The sequence below is a fragment of the Schistocerca gregaria genome, chromosome X (assembly GCF_023897955.1).
Source record: "Schistocerca gregaria isolate iqSchGreg1 chromosome X, iqSchGreg1.2, whole genome shotgun sequence".
NCBI classification, from domain to species: domain Eukaryota; kingdom Metazoa; phylum Arthropoda; class Insecta; order Orthoptera; family Acrididae; genus Schistocerca; species Schistocerca gregaria.
In genome coordinates this window covers 606547822-606564969 of record NC_064931.1, presented here as the reverse complement: position 1 = coordinate 606564969, position 17148 = coordinate 606547822, and the positions used below count along the sequence as shown (strand labels likewise).

The window sequence follows — 17148 nt, the reverse complement described above, 5'->3', positions numbered from 1 at the left end:
TCCCCATTAGTGCAGAAAAGCTTAGTGGAATGTCTTCTCTGAGGATCAAACGCTGTATTAGAAGCAAATGCAAGTCCCATACTTTAATAGTTCTAAATGAATGAACAGCAGTGAGTGTCTGGAGGCTTTTAGCCACATTTAGTTATTTATTTTTATCATTTCAAAGAACATTTAAAGCGTGTCAGTCACCACAAGCGTCTGTTCTTAAAGCTGCAATAGTTCATGTTGACAGCCCACCAAATAAATTTCGCTGACAAATTAGCCATTAAAAACTGTGATTACTGTCTCTCCTTACCCAAAGAACTGTCAGAAACACGTCTTTCACAATTTTCATTTTCAAACTGGCGATACCACAGTAATAAAACAGATATCAATGCAATAACGCTTCTTTTCTTCCACTACTTACAGGTCATGAATACTTAGAGCATTACTTACTATCATGCGTCTTGGCTAAATTTGACTGTGTTTATAGACTTTGACACTTTTTGATTATTTTCTGTAATGAGTAATATAATCATAGAAACATATAACTAACTCAAAATCCGTGTAATATATTTCTAATGTAGTTGCCTATTGTCTCATCAGTTTTGTTTTATGAAACTAATGATGTAATGAAATAATAAAATACGTGAAATGACATTTGACAATAACCATATCACCTTGTTGTTACAGGTTGGTGAATTAGTATTCCGAAACTATTATACTGCTTGGTTGACTGTCCTAGTTCGAACTGCAGTTAGTGGAGATGCGAATGCTACAAATGCCTCCTCATCGGCTGCCTCAGCAGCCAAAGATGATTCAGGAGAATGGCAAGTTGGAATTCCACAAAGAATTCTCATGCCAAACCCTCACCTTGAACCTGGAAGTCATGACCTATTTTCAATCCCGGCTACTGAAGTAAGTGTTTACATTTCTGTCAAAATTATTTATTATGCCCTATCACTCATTTAAGCTACTGCATTAATTTTTAATGTCCACTACATACGTTTCATTGAAGAGTGACTTATGTGCATGAAGCTCGTTTGTTAGCGGTGCAACATTACTAATTCACAAGTGAAATGATTTATGTGATTTTCTGCTATGGTTTAGCAAGTGGAAGTATCCTTTGAGTCCGTACCCTCTACGCAGTTCCGTCTAATAAGCTGTACGGCCGACTTGTCCAGATTATTATAGACACAGTTCTCTAGCACCACGAAAGGTTAACGCCGGAACGCCTCGCTGAGTGTGTTCGCTTGAATGTAGGAGCATGTGTCACATTCAGTGGACGGAAATCTTGGGACCAGTGTGTGAGATCAGCAGCAGAGGAAGGATTGAGTCATCCTCTTATCTGGGCGGTACTTCCATGAACACCTGCTGTATCCATTTCATCTCCGCGCGTCGAGACCCTTAGACGACAAGATCACCGTAACACTTTGCAGTTGTCGCAATGTCTCTTGCAAAAATGTGGCGCAGATCCACTGTTTACGTCTAAGACTTTACTTAATGACGAGGCGGAGTGCAAAAGAGATGATAATGATAATTTTTATAGCATATACAGAAGGTGTACAAAAATATGGAACACAAAAAACACAGCACATTACCATGTCCAATACGGTGAAGGTAACCGTTGGCATTCAAAACAACCTCCAGTCGTCTCGGAAAAGATAAATACGGGTCCTGTATGGTTTTAAAGGAAATATTATACTGTTTTTCCTGCCAAATAGTGGCAATATCAGGCAACGACGATGCAGGTGGATAGGGACCACGTACCCTTCGCTCCAAGGTAGACACGAAAGACTCAATAATGTTGAAATCTGGTGAATATAGTGACCAGCGCAGATGTGACAATTTATGCTGATGCTCAGAAAAGCAGTCCTGAACAATGCGAGCTGTGTGAAAAGGGACCCTGGCGTCTTGGGACACAGAATCACCACACGGGAACAACTGTGGAATGACCTGATCAGTCAATTGCTCTCGTAATTCTTGGTAGTAATGCGATCTTGCAGACTAATCACGATATGGCTGCCCAAATCATCACCAAACCTCCACCATGTTTCATTTTTGGGACGTGAACGTGGCTAGAAGTTGGTAACAGTGTGAAACAAGGCTCATCCGACCAAATGACTTTCTTCCATTGCTTCATAGTGCCGGTTGTGTGGCTTCGGCATCGCATTTTACTGTTACGGTTATTCACATCATTGATGAGTGGTTTTGGTTTCAGTTCGCCCTGCAATTTCTTGCTCAGAGAGTACCCTTCGTGTTCTTTTGTTGCTGACAGGGTTCGCTAGTGCGACATTCAGTTCTGCAGTGATTTTGCATCTGCAGCCCTCTTAGTTTTCGTCATAGTGCTTTTCAGTGACCGTCTGTCACTATCAAACACAAACTTCGATACCTTTCCTCTTGAAAGACCAACACTTCAGGTGTCTTAGCTACTGAAGCACCAACTGTAAGAACATTAACAGTTTTTCCGCAATCGAAATCGTGTAGCTCCGACATAATACACTCGCAATGACACTGACTGACGACTGACACTTGCTACGTATGGAGGACGTTTCACAGGTGCCGTTTCGTGGTCAAGTACAACAGCGCAACCTGCAGGCTCGGCTAGTATCCGTGTTTACGTTCAAGCAAGAATTTCTCGCGGTGTTTCCATATTTTTGTTCAGCTCCTGTGTGAGACGACGAAAATTCCCACGCAGTCACCCAAAGAAGATATCAACATTATTTCTCAACGTTCTGTCAAGGTTTCTTGGAGATACCAATATCCTTAACATCGGTTCGTTGCAGGACTCTCGAACATATTCTCGGTTCGAATATAATGAATTTCCTTGAGACAGAGAAGTTGGTTTCCATGCATCAGCACGGATTTAGAAAGCATCGCTCCTGCTAAACACAACTCTCCTTTTTTTCACATGATATCTTGCTAACCATGGATGAAGGGTATCAGACAGATGCATATTCCTTGACTTCCGGAAAGCGTTTGACTCGGTGCCCCACTGCAGACTCCTAACTAAGGTACGAGCATATGGGATTGGTTCCCAAGTATGTGAGTGGCTCGAAGACTTCTTAAGTAATAGAACCCAGTACGGTTTCCTCGATGGTGAATGTCCATCGGAGGTGAGGATATCATCTGGAGTGCCCCAGGGAAGTGTGGTAGGTCCGCTGTTGTTTTCTATCTACATAAATGATCTTTTGGATAGGATGGATAGCAATGTGCTGCTGTTTGCTGATGATGCTGTGGTGTACGGGAAAGTGTCGTCGTTGAGTGCCTGTAGGAGGATACAAGATGACTTGGACAGGATTTGTGATTGGTGTAAAGAATGGCAGCTAACTCTAAATATAGATAAATGTAAATTAATGCAGATGAATAGGAAAAAGAATCCTGTAATGTTTGAATACTCCATTAGTAGTGTAGCGCTTGACACAGTCACGTCGATTAAATATTTGGTCGTAACATTGCAGAGCGATATTAAGTGGGACAAGCATATAATGGCAGTTGTGGGGAAGGCGGATAGTCGTCTTCGGTTCATCGGTAGAATTTTGGGCAGATGTGGTCCATCTGTAAATCATTATCATCATCAGTGTTCTGCCTAAAGGCAGGTTTTCACATGGTAGTTCTCCAGGCTGTCCGGTCTTTTTCCATCCTCTTCAGGTCTGCATAATTTCCTCTTCCCTTTATGTCGTCTATCACCTTGTATCTCCTTCTTCCCCTCAGTCTTCTCCCACAAACCAATCCTTCCAAAGCATCTACTAGCAAGCACTCACTCCCTTCTCAATGAATGTCCCAACCAGTTCTTTTTCCTTTCTCTTGCAACCTTCAGCAGACATCTTCTCTCACCAACCCTTTCCAATACTCTTTCATTACTCACTCTATCCATCCAGCTTATTCTCTCCATTCTCCTCCACATCCACATCTCAAATGCTTCTAACCTTTTTTCATCCTCTCGTCTCAGAGTCCATGTTTCTGCCCCATATAGTGCCACACTACAGACAAAACATTTGGCGAGCCTTTTCCTTAGTCCTTTATCTAATTCCTTAGTCCTGTAAAGGAGACCGCTTATAAAACACTAATACGACATATTCTTGACTACTGCTCGAGCGTTTGTGATCCCTATCAGGTCGGATTGAGGGAGGACATAGAAGCAATTCAGAGGCGGGCTGCTAGATTTGTTCCTGGTAGGTTTGATCATCACGCGAGTGTTACGGAAATGCTTCAGGAACTCGGGTGGGAGTCTCTAGAGGAAAGGAGGCGTTCTTTTCGTAAACCGCTACTGAGGAAATTTAGAGAACTAGCATTTAAGGCTGACTGCAGTACAATTTTACTGCCGCCAACTTACATTTCGCGGAAGGACTCCAAAGATAAGATAAGAGAGATTAGGGCTCGTACAGAGGCATATAGGCAACCACTTTTCCCTCGTTTTGTTTGGGAGTGGAACAGGGAGAGAAGATGCTAGTTGTGGTACGAGGTACCCTCCGCCACGCACTGTATGGTGGATTGCGGAGTATGTATGTAGATGTAGATGTAGATAGATTAACATGAGCATCCGTATCACCACAGAGAGTCTCGTTATAGGGACACTGGTCACGCAACTCCAACTACGTGCAGAAACTTTGGTATTACGTCTTAAATGCATGCCAACATGTGTGGCAATGGCCGATCAAATTCAAAGAGATTGTAATTTTTTACGCTGGAGGGCGGAGGGTTGCAGTGTCACAGATGGATTTTACATCGAGCCCCTCATCACTTGGAGCCCCTCCCGTTAGTGAAGTTTCACAAAGTATGCGTTTCGGGGCACATGATTATTAGTCTAATTTTTCATGCTTCGGTTAGGGACGACTGTGCCTCAAAATATTCGTCAATTTTTTAACATCCCATATAGGGTTGAAAGAGAACATGAAACACCTACACAGCAATAAGAGATCAACAGCTAATAAATAAGCATATAGTTAGATTATTTATTTTATAGTAGCATGAGGAACTTGGAATCCAGAATGCTGAAGAAGTGAGTAGTTCACATCATAAGGAATCCTAAGGAAATGCAATCCGAAAACAAAGGAAGTACGTTACAGTACTCTTGTTCGCCCACTGCTTGAATACTGCTCAGCAGTGTGGGATCCGTGCCAGATAGGGTTGATAGAAAAGATAGAGAAGATCCAACGGAGAGCAACGCGCTGCGTTACAGGATCATTTAGTAATCGCGAAAGCGTTACGGAGATGATAAATAAACTCCATTGGAAGACTCTGCAGGAGAGACGTTCAGTAGCTCGGTACGGACTTTTGTTGAAGTTCCGAGAACATACCTTCACCGAAGAGTCAAGCAGTATATTGCTCCCTACTACGTGTATCTCGCGAAGAGACCATGAGGATAAAATCAGAGAGATTAGAGCCCACACAGAAGCATACCGACAATCCTTCTTTCCACGAACAATACGAGACTGGAATAGAAGGGAGAACCGATAGAGGTACTCAAGGTACCCTCCGCCACACACCGTCAGGTGGCTTGCGGAGCATTTATGCAGATGTTGATGTAGATAACTCATTTTAATGTTTCTCGCACTAACAGTTAACATCGTTGGAACTGCTGTTCATCCATATGTAATCAGCAGAAGAGATCATAGCTTTCAGGTACTTTCTTAATTGACGTCTCAAAACTCTCGGCATATGTGCCGCTATCTACCAGATGACAGTGTTTATGTGAAAAGTACACCGAGCGTCACATCGACAAGTGTGATGTAGTGTTGAGCACGCTAACCTGAAACATATGTGTCTACTTCTTTCGATCGATCTAGAGGAACGGTACATTGTTATAGATCGGGAGGAACGTCCATAGGACGATGCGACATCGGTGTACTTGTACGAGACGGAAGTCAGTTGCGTGGTCGGTTGTTCGGGGGAGGGGGCCAAACAGCGAGGTCATCGGTCCGATAGAATTAGGGAAGGATAGAGAAGGATGTCGGCTGTGCCTTTCCAAACAAACCATCCCGACATTTGCCTGAAGTGATGTAGGGAACTCACGGAAAACCTAAATCAGGAAGGCCGGACGCGAGATTGAACTGTCGCCCTCCCGGATACGAGTCCAGTGTGCTAACCACTGCGCCACCTCGCTCGGTACGGAGGTCGGTAACAATAAATGTGTTTATAACTGGTTCCAACGATTAGTGGACGGAAAGAAAATTATTACTGTGCCAAGCCACTGTCTACTGTCAACAAGCGTAACGATCGATAAATCTGGCCAGTACGACAGGTGATGGCAAAATCTTGTTAAGATTGCTATCGGAGGAATTGGGGATCGGCAAAGACAAGGTTAACGTCATCACACACGAAGATTTGAAGAAATGAAATACCTGTTCCCGAATGCTGACGCACAGAGTGACTTATGAGCAAAAGAATGGAAGCTGCTGGAGATTTCTTCCACGTCTGTTGCCTGATTCACTTTTTCTGCAAAAAATCTTCACTGGGAATGACATTTGGCGCTCTCACTTCTATTTACAGTAGGGCCGCTAACATTCACACAGGGGGCAGCTGTCAACACTTTATTTTGACGAAATTCTAAAGACGTCTGTCATCAGTGCTTCGACTGGTTACAAAAGAAGCCTTCCCTAACAGTTTCCAGCAGCTTTATAAACATTGTTAATAGTGTATTGTGTTCTATGAGGATTATCTTATACATCTACAGCCATACTCCTCAGGCCACCGTATGGTGTGTGGTGGAGAGTTCCTTTTACCACTACCAGTTATTTCCTTTCCTGTTCCACTCGCAAATAGAGCTAGGGAAAAACGACTGTCTATGTGCCTCTGTAAAGCCTTAATATATCTTATTTTATCTACGTGGTCCTTACGTGAAATGTACGTTGGCAGCAGTAGAGTTGTTCTGCAGTCAGCTTCAAATTCCGATTCTCTAAACTTTCTCAATAGTGTTCCACAAAAAGAACGTCGCCGCACTTCTAGAAATTCCCAATTGCGTTCCCGAAACATCTCAGTAATACTGGCGTGAAAATCGAAGCTATTGTTAACAAACACAGCAGCCCGCATCTGAACTGATTCGATCATCATCATCATCATCATCATCATCATTTAAGACTGGTTATGCCTTTCAGCGTTCAGTTTGGAGCATAGCCCCCTTATAAAATTCCTCCATGATCCCCTATTCAGTGCTAACATTGGTGCTTCTTCTGATGTTAAACCTATTACTTCAAAATCATTCTTAACTGAATCCAGGTACCTTCTCCTTGGTCTGCCCCGACTCCTTCTACCCTCTACTGCTGAACCCATGAGTCTCTTGGGTAACCTTGCTTCTCCCATGCGTGTGACATTACCCCACCATCTAAGCCTGTTCGCCCTGACTGCTACATCTATAGAGTTCATTCCCAGTTTTTCTTTGATTTCCTCATTGTGGACACCCTCCTGCCATTGTTCCCATCTACTAGTACCTGCAATCATCCTAGCTACTTTCATATCCGTAACCTCAACCTTGTTGGTAAGGTAACCTGAATCCACCCAGCTTTCGCTCCCATACAACAAAGTTGGTCGAAAGATTGAACGGTGCACTGATAACTTAGTCTTGGTACTGACTTCCTTCTTGCAGAAGAGAGTAGATCGTAGCTGAGAACTCACTGCATTAGCTTTGCTACACCTCGCTTCCAGTTCTTTCACTATGTTGCCATCCTGTGAGAATATGCATCCTAAGTACTTGAAACCGTCCACCTGTTCTAACTTTGTTCCTCCTATTTGGCACTCAATCCGTTTATATTTCTTTCCCACTGACATTACTTTCGTTTTGGAGATGCTAATCTTCATACCATAGTCCTTACATTTCTGATCTAGCTCTGAAATATTACTTTGCAAACTTTCAATCGAATCTGCCATCACAACTAAGTCATCCGCATATGCAAGACTGCTTATTTTGTGTTCACATATCTTAATCTCACCCCGCCAGTCTATTGTTTTCAACATATGATCCATATATAATATGAACAACAGTGGAGACAGGTTGCAGCCTTGTCTTACCCCTGAAACTACTCTGAACCATGAACTCGATTAACCGTCAACTCTAACTGCTGCCTGACTATCCATGTAAATACCTTTGATTTCTTGCAAAAGTTTGCTTCCTATTCCATAATCTCGTAGAACAGACAACAACTTCCTCCTAGGCACCCGGTCATATGACTTTTCTAGATCTATAAAGCATAGATACAATTCCCTGTTCCACTCATAACACTTCTCCATTATTTGCCGTAAGCTAAAGATCTCGTCCTGACAACCTCTAAGAGGCCTAAACCCACACTGTTTTCATCCAATTGGTCCTCAACTAATACTCGCACTTTCCTTTCAACAATACCTGAGAAGATTTTACCCACAACGCTGATTAAAGAGATACCTCTGTAGTTGTTACAATCTTTTCTGTTTCCATGTTTAAAGACTGGTGTGATTACTGCTTCTGTCCAGTCTGATGGAACCTGTCCCGACTCCCAGGCCATTTCAATTATCCTGTGTAGCCATTTAAGACCTGACATTCCACTGTATTTGATGAGTTCCGACTTAATTTCATTCACCCCAGCTGCTTTATTGCACTGCAGTCTCTTGACCATTTTCTCCACTTCCTCAAATGTGAACCTATTTCCATCATCATTCCTATCCCATTGTACATCGAAATCTGAAACATTCCTGATCGTATTTTTACCTACATTGAGCAACTCTTCAAAATATTCCCTCCATCTGCCCAAGCCATCAACAGAATTCACCAGCAGTTTTCCTGACCTGTCCAAAATACTTGTCATTTCCTTCTTACCTCCCTTTCGAAGACTGCTAATTACACTCCAAAATGCTTTTCCAGCAGCTTGACCCATAGTCTTCAACCTGTTTCCAAAGTCTTCCCAAGGTTTCTTCTTGGATGCTGCAATTATCTGTTTGGCTTTGTTTCTTTCTTCAACATAACTTTCTCTGTCTACCTGAGTTCTAGTATGTAGCCATTTTTGATACGCCTTCTTTTTCCTTTTACAGGCTGCCTTGACTGTGTCATTCCACCAAGCTGTTTGCTTCCTCCTACTTTTACACACTACTGTTCCAAAATATTCTTTAGCCACTTCTAGTACTGTGTCCCTGTACCTTGTCCATTCCTTTTCCAATGACTGTAATTGACTACATTCAACTGACTGGTACCTCTCTGAGATCGCTGTTATGTACTTGAGCCTGATTTCCTTATCCTGAAGTTTCTCCACTCTTATTCTCCTGCACTTTCGGCCTCACAATCCCATTTTCACTGCAGATTAAATAATGATCAGTGTCATCAAAGAATCCCCTGAATACACGTGTGTCCCTCACAGCCTTCCTGAATTTCTGATCTGTTATTATATAGTCAATGACAGATCTGGTTCCTTTGCCTTCCCAAGCATACCGGTGAATGTTCTTATGTTTAAAAAAGGAGTTTGTGATTACTAAGCCCATACTGGCACAGAAATCCAAGAGTTGTTTCCCGTTCCTGTTGGCCTCCATCTCCTCTCCAAATTTACCCATAACCTTTTCATACCCTTCTGTTCGATTTCCAATCCTGGCGTTAAAATCCCCCATGAGCAGAATACTGTCCTTGTCCTTTACTGATTCGATGTCTTTCTTTAATCCGTCCTGGTGAGGATCCCAAACACTCCAGCACTACTCATGAATGGATTGCATTAGTGCTCTATACGCGGTGTCCTTTACAGAAGAACCATACTTTCCTAAGATCCTCCCAGTAAACCGAAGTCGACCATTCGCCGCTCCTATTCCTGTCTATACGTACTCGGTCCATTTCATATCGCTCTGCAACATTACGCCTTGATATTTAACGGACGTGACTGTGTCAAGCACTATACTACTACATCTACATCTACATCGATACTCTGCAAACCACCATACGGCGTGTGGCGGAGGGTACCCCGTACCCACTGCTAGTCATTTTCTTTCCCTGTTCCACTCGCAAATATAACGAGGGAAAGACGACTGTCTGTACGCCTTCGCATTAGCTCCAATTTCTTGTACCTTATCTTCGTCTCCTTACGCGCAGTGTACATTGGAGGCAACAGAACCGTTCTACAGTCACTTTTAAATTACGGTACTCTAAATTTTCTCAGTAGTGTTACTCGAAAAAAAAGTCGCCTTCTCTCCATTTGAGTAGCCAAAGCATCTCTGTAACACTTGCATGCTATTCGAACCTAACAGTAAGAAAGCTATCAGTCCGCCTCTGAATTGCTTTGATGTCTTCCCTTAATCCGACGTGGTACGAATCCCAAACACTCGAGCAATACTTAAGAATAGGTTGCACTAGCGTTCCATTTGCGGGCTCCTTTACAGACGAACCACACTTTTTTAAAATTCTCCCAATAAACCGAAGTCGATCATTCGGCTTTCCTACCACAATTCTCACATGCTCGTCCGATTTGATACCACTTTACAACGTCACGCTCAGATATTTCAACGACGTGACTGTATCAAGCAGGACACTACTAATCCTGTATCGGAACATTACGGATTTGTTTTCCCTACTCATCCACATTAACTTACATTTTTCTACATTTAGAGCTAGCTGCCTTTCATCACACCAACTGGAAATTTTGTCTAAGTCATTTTGTATCCTCCTAAAGTCACTTAACTTCGACACCTTACCGTGCACTATCGCATCATCAGCAAACAAGCGCAGACTGCTGCCCATCCGGTCCGCCAAGTCAGTTACGTGTATGGTGAATAATAGTGGTCCTATCACACTTTGTATCGTATTTTATGAACACACATCGTCGAGGACAACGCTGACGAGAATGATAACATGACTATCGCAAAAGACTGTCATTGTGAATCTGCGAGCAGAGGGAGCTGCCTCGAAATTTTCCTTTTAGGTGCGATTGTGCCGCTCCAGTGTTCGTCTTCTTGTTTCCAGCTCAAAGTGATGCTCCCAGGTTTCGTCATCTGTAACGATCCATGACAGAAAGGCCTCCCCACTGGCCACAGATTGTTCCAACATTTTGAATGAAATAGATATTCTTTAAATTTTGTTGTCTGTTGTGAGTATTCGTGGAACCCAGCTTGAGCACACTCTGAATATCAAAGAATCTCAATCATTGCACACCCACTTCCAATGTTCACTGATAGCTGTAGAGCCAATTTTCAAGCTGTCATGCGCCGATATGCAGGAATAATGGCATCCTCGCCATTGATTAGTGGCTGGGACAGGAAGTCCCTAACATGGCCAATCACGGAAATGATTTCTGCACTTCCTGGCTCTTTAACTTTCTTTATCCACGTCCAGCAGTACTCCTATCAATTGCATTGTCACCACAGACCACACACGGACGTTTCTGGATATTCACAACCGTTGCTTTCTCCGCAATCAGGAATTCAATTACATCACGTTGCTTGCAACGAATATCTAGCGTATACGCCTTTTTAATGGTTCGCTACGGCCCTTCTATACGTCGTAATTGCTCTAGACTTTGCACGCTTGTAGAAGAAACGTGAAATTTGAACCACCTAAAAGGACGTTTTCGTATATATCATGTGGTTATAATTGATGTGTATCTACTCACAGAGGTCCACTGTGGACTGTAATTATCGTATGGCAGCGAAACTTGTTAGTTATGCTAATGCATTAATGCGGTACCGATTTACGCTGGAAAAAACTAGTTTGCAATTATGGTCACCAGATGAAAATCTGACGCTGTATATGTAAGAAAGACTTATAGAAATAATTTCCATATGTACCATATTGTATTACCTGTGTTGTTAAAAAGAACTACGCAATGTTTCTGTTATGTATGAGGCGGAACTATGGGCCTCATAGAAAAAGGGTGACCCGACTGAGCTAGGCAATTTGACTCTTAGTATGATCACGAGGTGTGGCCATTAATTGCAAGCGTTGATCACTTAGGCTGACGTGAGGATCAATGAACTATACTTGACGAAGTGTATCTGGAACATCTTAGGTGATTAGAAGTTAGTAGACAGGAATACAATTAAATACTTAGCTTTAATTCAGCATGAGCGGTGAACGTCCATCTTGACTTTGTACAGTAACGTTTACAAGTGCAGTTATAGACTGAACTGCGAATACTTCTTTACAATTCTGATTGCTTCGCACATATAGATCAATTGTCAATGCATAAACTGTATGTGACGCCTGGCTAGGTCGTAGCTACTGACTTAGCTGAAGGCTACGCTAACTAGAGTCTCTGCAGACGATATCTCTGAAGCTATAACGAGTGAACCATTGCTATTAAAGTCGGCTGTAGAACTGGGCAGTGCGCAAGCTTGTCTCGTAAGACCAGTCGAGGGGCAGCGCTCGGTCTGCTAGCGACGACGGTGGTGACTCGCGGGTCCGATGTGTTCTGACGGACCGCGGCCGATTTGAAGCCTACAACCTAGCCAGTGTCGTGCCTTGCGATGACACCACAGTTCCTTCTGATATGCGTGCATACATGTCCGAAGGAATGTTGCATCATCCTTCTTAACAGCACAGATAATGTAACAACGTATTTATCCACCGATACCAAGCAGCGACACTCAATTGAAATGTTCTCCCCTCTACGGGACTTCCATAATGTGTGTACGAGTACAGGTTGTGACGCAGGAACGACGACATATGGAAGTCCATCCGTGGCCGGATAGCCAAAGCGGCTAAGTTCAGTGCTCGCATAAATCCGGTAATCCGAATTCGAGTCCCGGTCAGGCACAGATTTTTATTGTCGTCATTCCCTTATGGTTGGTCGTATTCGCAACTGCGAATACATTTCATGTGCTTCTATATGTGATGGATTATGAACTGGACAAATTCTGAAGGTGGCAGGGGTAGAATACAGGGAGCGAAAGGCTATTTACAATTTGTACAGAAAGCAGATGGCAGTTATAAGAGTCGAGGGGTATGAAAGGGAAGCAGTGGTTGGGAAGGGAGTGAGATAGGGTTGTAGCCTATCCCCGATGTTATTCAATCTGTATATTGAGCAAGCAATAAAGGAAACAAAAGAAAAGCTCGGAGTAGCTATTAAAATCCATGGAGAAGAAATAAAAACTTTGAGGTTCGCTGATGACATTGTAATTCCGTCAGAGACAGCAAGGGACTTGGAAGAGCAGTTGAACGGAATGGACAGTGTCTTGAAAGGAGGGTATAAGATGAACATCAACAAAAGCAAAACGAGGATAATGGAATGTAGTCGAATTAAGTCGGGTGATACAGAGGGAATTAGATTAGAAAATGAAACACTTAAGGTAGTAAAAGAGTTTTGCTATTTGGGGAGCAAAATAACTGATGATGGTCGAAGTAGGGAGGATATAAAATGTAGACTGGCAATGGCAAGGAAAGCGTTTGTGAAGAAGAAAGGTTTGTTAACATCGAGTATAGATTTAAGTGTCAGGAAGTTGTTTCTGAAAGTATTTGTATGGAGTGTAGCCATGTATGGAAGTGAAACGTGGACGATAAATAGTTTGGACAAGAAGAGGATAGAAGCTTTCAAAATGTGGTGCTACAGAAGAATGCTGAAGATTAGATGGGTAGATCACATAACTAATGAGGAGGTATTGAATAGAATTGGGGAGAAGAGGAGCTTGTGGCACATTTTGACTAGAAGAACACATGTTGGCAGGACATGTTCTGAGACATCGAGGGATCACCAATTTAGTATTGGAGGGCAGCGTGGAGGGTAAAAATCGTAGAGGGAGACCAAGAGATGAATACACTAAGCAGATTGAGAAGGACGTAGGCTGTAGTAGGTACTGGGAGATAAAGAAGCTTGCACAGGATAGAGTAGCATGGAGAGCTGCATCAAACCAGTGTCAGGACTGAAGACCACAACAACAACAATGGACTGGACGTGGAAAGAAAATGTCAAACAAGTGAGAAAGGCATAATGATGATTTCATTATGCCCTCTTCAATATGAGCACCGGAGACATCGACGAGATGCTGCATCGGTAAAACGATGTGATCAACAGTTGCTCAGCCGGCCAGTGTGGCCGAGCGGTTCTAGGCGCTCCAGTCTGGAACCGCGCGACCGCTATGGTCGCAGGTTCGAATAATGCCTCGGGCATGAATGTGTGTCATGACCTTAGGTTAGTTAGGTTTAAGCAGTTCTAAGTTCTAGGGGACTGATGACCTCAGATGTTAAGTCCCATAGCGCTCAGAGCCATTTGAACCATTTGAACAGTTGCTCGCGGCAGTTCCGGTAGAATCTGAGCAACGTGTTCATGTATAATGGCACTCACATCTGGTAGAAACCGAATGTATCCCTGGTAAACGCGTCCTTTTAGATATCCCCAGAGCCAAAAGTCATATAGATTCAGATCAGGTTGTCTTGCAGGCCATGCATCTGCAGTACCTCTGGAGACAACAGGTTTGTGGAAGGCTGCATTAAGCAGATCTTTCACTAGGCGAGCGACATGAGGTGTTTCTCCATCTTGCACGAAAACAGTGGTTTCCACATAGTTGCGCTCTTCCAAAGCAGGAATCAAATACTGTACAAGGAGGTCTCGATAACATGCAGACATTACAGTACACCTCAAAGGTGTTCTGGCTGTATTTTCTTCAAAAGCGGACCGATAATAAAGATGCTTGTGTATCCACACCACACAGTCACAGACGTCGACTGCAATGGCTCTTCGTGCACAACACGCGGTTTAACAGCATCCCAGATTCGGCAGTTCTGTGTATTCACCGCACCCTATAGCGTGAAATGTGGCTCGACATTCCACAGAATACTGCCCGGCCACATGCCATCAACTTCGATCTGAACCAGAAGCCGAAGAGCAAATTCAGAACGTTGCTGCCCGCATCTCGTGGTCGTGCGGTAGCGTTCTCGTTTACCACGCCCGGGTTCTCGGGTTCGATTCCCGGCGGGGTCAGGGATTTTCTCTGCCTCGTGATGGCTGGGTGTTGTGTGATGTCCTTAGGTTAGTTAGGTTTAAGTAGTTCTAAGTTCTAGAGGACTGATGACCATAGATGCTAAGTCCCATAGTGCTCAGAACCATTTGAACCATTCAGAACGTTGCTGTGGTTCATGAAGTTTCAGTTGCTGCGCCGTCTGGATCTTCTAGAGTGTACCAGTGTAATCGTGGGATGGACAATTCTCGTGACACTGCACTAGCGCTAACTCTGAATGGTCAGTTATAGCAACATCAACCTCATCAGTAACTTCCACAGGAATAGGACGCCTTCCTCTTCCAGGTCCCACACCAAGCTCACCCGTTTTTCGAACTCTCTTCTTTAAACCATTTAATGGCCTTGCGTCTCTGTTTAAACCTACTCTCTCAGTGCTCCACTGTAATTGCTGCCGTTCACATAGAACAGTTTCACTAACAGCACATGGCCTCTCTTCTCGACGGCCATACTGTTACCTCACGTCATAGCTTCTCAAATGACAGCGTGGATGCCAGATCCTCATACAAACAATATACAGCCTCTGATGGCCAAAACTGGAACTAATTTTTCTCAGCGTAAATGGGTTCCTCATTGACGCATTAGCATAGTGACCAAGTTTCGCTGCTGTATTATAATTACACCCCACACTGGACCTCCTTGAGTAGCTACACTTCAATTAAGCACCCGGTACTATAAATTTGCGGCGAACGCTCTGATACTCCTGTAATTTGCAGTGACCTTATCGCCATCGATTCTATTCACTTAGCTCGAGGTAAAGGAATCCCATACTTGCAGATCTGCATAAGGAGGCATTATAAGTCTGTCACCTGTTTCATTCTAGAATAAACGTTGTGGTAGCCAGCCTTTTCACTCCTGCAAGTTCTTAACAGCCTGAGCTGCAATCTTACTAGATAAGGCGGATGACGCACAAAATTCCTGTGACGTCTGACGCATAGCCGGTACATACACATGCCGATCGTGAAACTGACTACCGAGGAGTAGATAGTGTTCTAGTTTATCTTGATTACGAACAGAGGTACTCACTAATCTGCCGACCCAGTTCGTATCAGTTTGTGCGTGATCTTGGTATCTTTTAAAACGGTAAAAAGTATGTGCTCAGTGTTCTTGCGCTGTTCAAGTTGCACTACTCATTGCTTGTCCAGTACTTCCTGCTGCTCTTAAATACTGCAATGCGTTCCTGCTGGTCTTTCCTTTTAGCGGTGTGTTTGTAGTCTCCTGTGCAGCAATTGCAAGGTTATTAGCCTTGCACCTCACCAGAATCTGACGGGTAATGCTCACGGCGTCTGTGATATTTGATGAGCCACGCATGCCTCACAAGACGTGCTAAATGGCGAGCGCCTCAGAGAACTCGGCCTTTATTGGCTGGGTAAGGGTTTGGTGAACCCGCGTCTTCTGAATGAAAGACTGGTGAAGGCCGCCGGTATTCAATAACAGTAAGCTCTTGGTCTGCTTCAGTGACAGCCCTGCAGCGCGGCGGTAGTACGTTGTGTGTAACGAGTATCTAGGCTCAATTGCCCGGATAACGAGGATGGTACAAACCTCTATAAAAAATAAACGAACATCTCAATTTCAAGGTGTACTGCGCACCGATGGTGAATGGCTGTTAAGATGGAACAGTCGTTAGTGGACATCCTCTGAGGAACGTCCCGCAAGGGCATAAGCCTTACCAAGCAAAACGGGGTCCTGTCTGGGTGGACCTTTTTGTCCTTAGCTGGTCGTGGGAAATGACATATAGAGTCCAATACGCAGCAGCACTCCCAACGAAACGGATGTACTGCCTGGGAGCGTTCACAACCACTCGACAAAAAGATTCACGGCGAACAGTAATCTTGATAGTGTGATTAGTAAATGGGTTACAGAAATCATCAATCAAAATGAGTTCAAAGATTACGAAATGGTACCTTGCTGGCTAAAGCTAACAAATCGAAGCACCTGAAAGTATTAAGAAAATCTAGAAATTTTGGTGGAATTGATATAGTTGTTAAAATTCAATATTCCCTCAACTTAGACATGCCGTGATACAATCAACATGGACATCTTCGATCTTAAACAAGAATTTTCACCGGAGGAAATAGTCGACGTGATACAAAAAACGCAATTGCGGGAAATCCTGAAAGGCAGTCCACAAACCTGGCACTGTCTGAGCGCATGCAGCTATCTGGGAGCCACCCGGTCTGGAGCCGACACTGCCCAACATTCACCAAGGAAAGAAAAATGCAATAAATAAAAGTCACAAAGCGGATCCGTACTAAGATAGATATTTCGACGCTAACAACA

At 43.5% G+C, this 17148-nt stretch overlaps 1 protein-coding gene across 1 annotated transcript in view; it reads left to right on the top strand.

Annotated features, from left to right (window-relative positions):
- The window catches only part of LOC126299082 (nicolin-1-like), a 119637-nt gene that overhangs the window by 51305 nt on the left and 51184 nt on the right, over positions 1-17148 (top strand). Inside the window, exon 3 of the mRNA XM_049990752.1 lies at positions 673-897. Coding sequence (XP_049846709.1) covers positions 673-897 — 225 coding nt within the window. The remainder of the gene's footprint in view (positions 1-672; positions 898-17148) is intronic.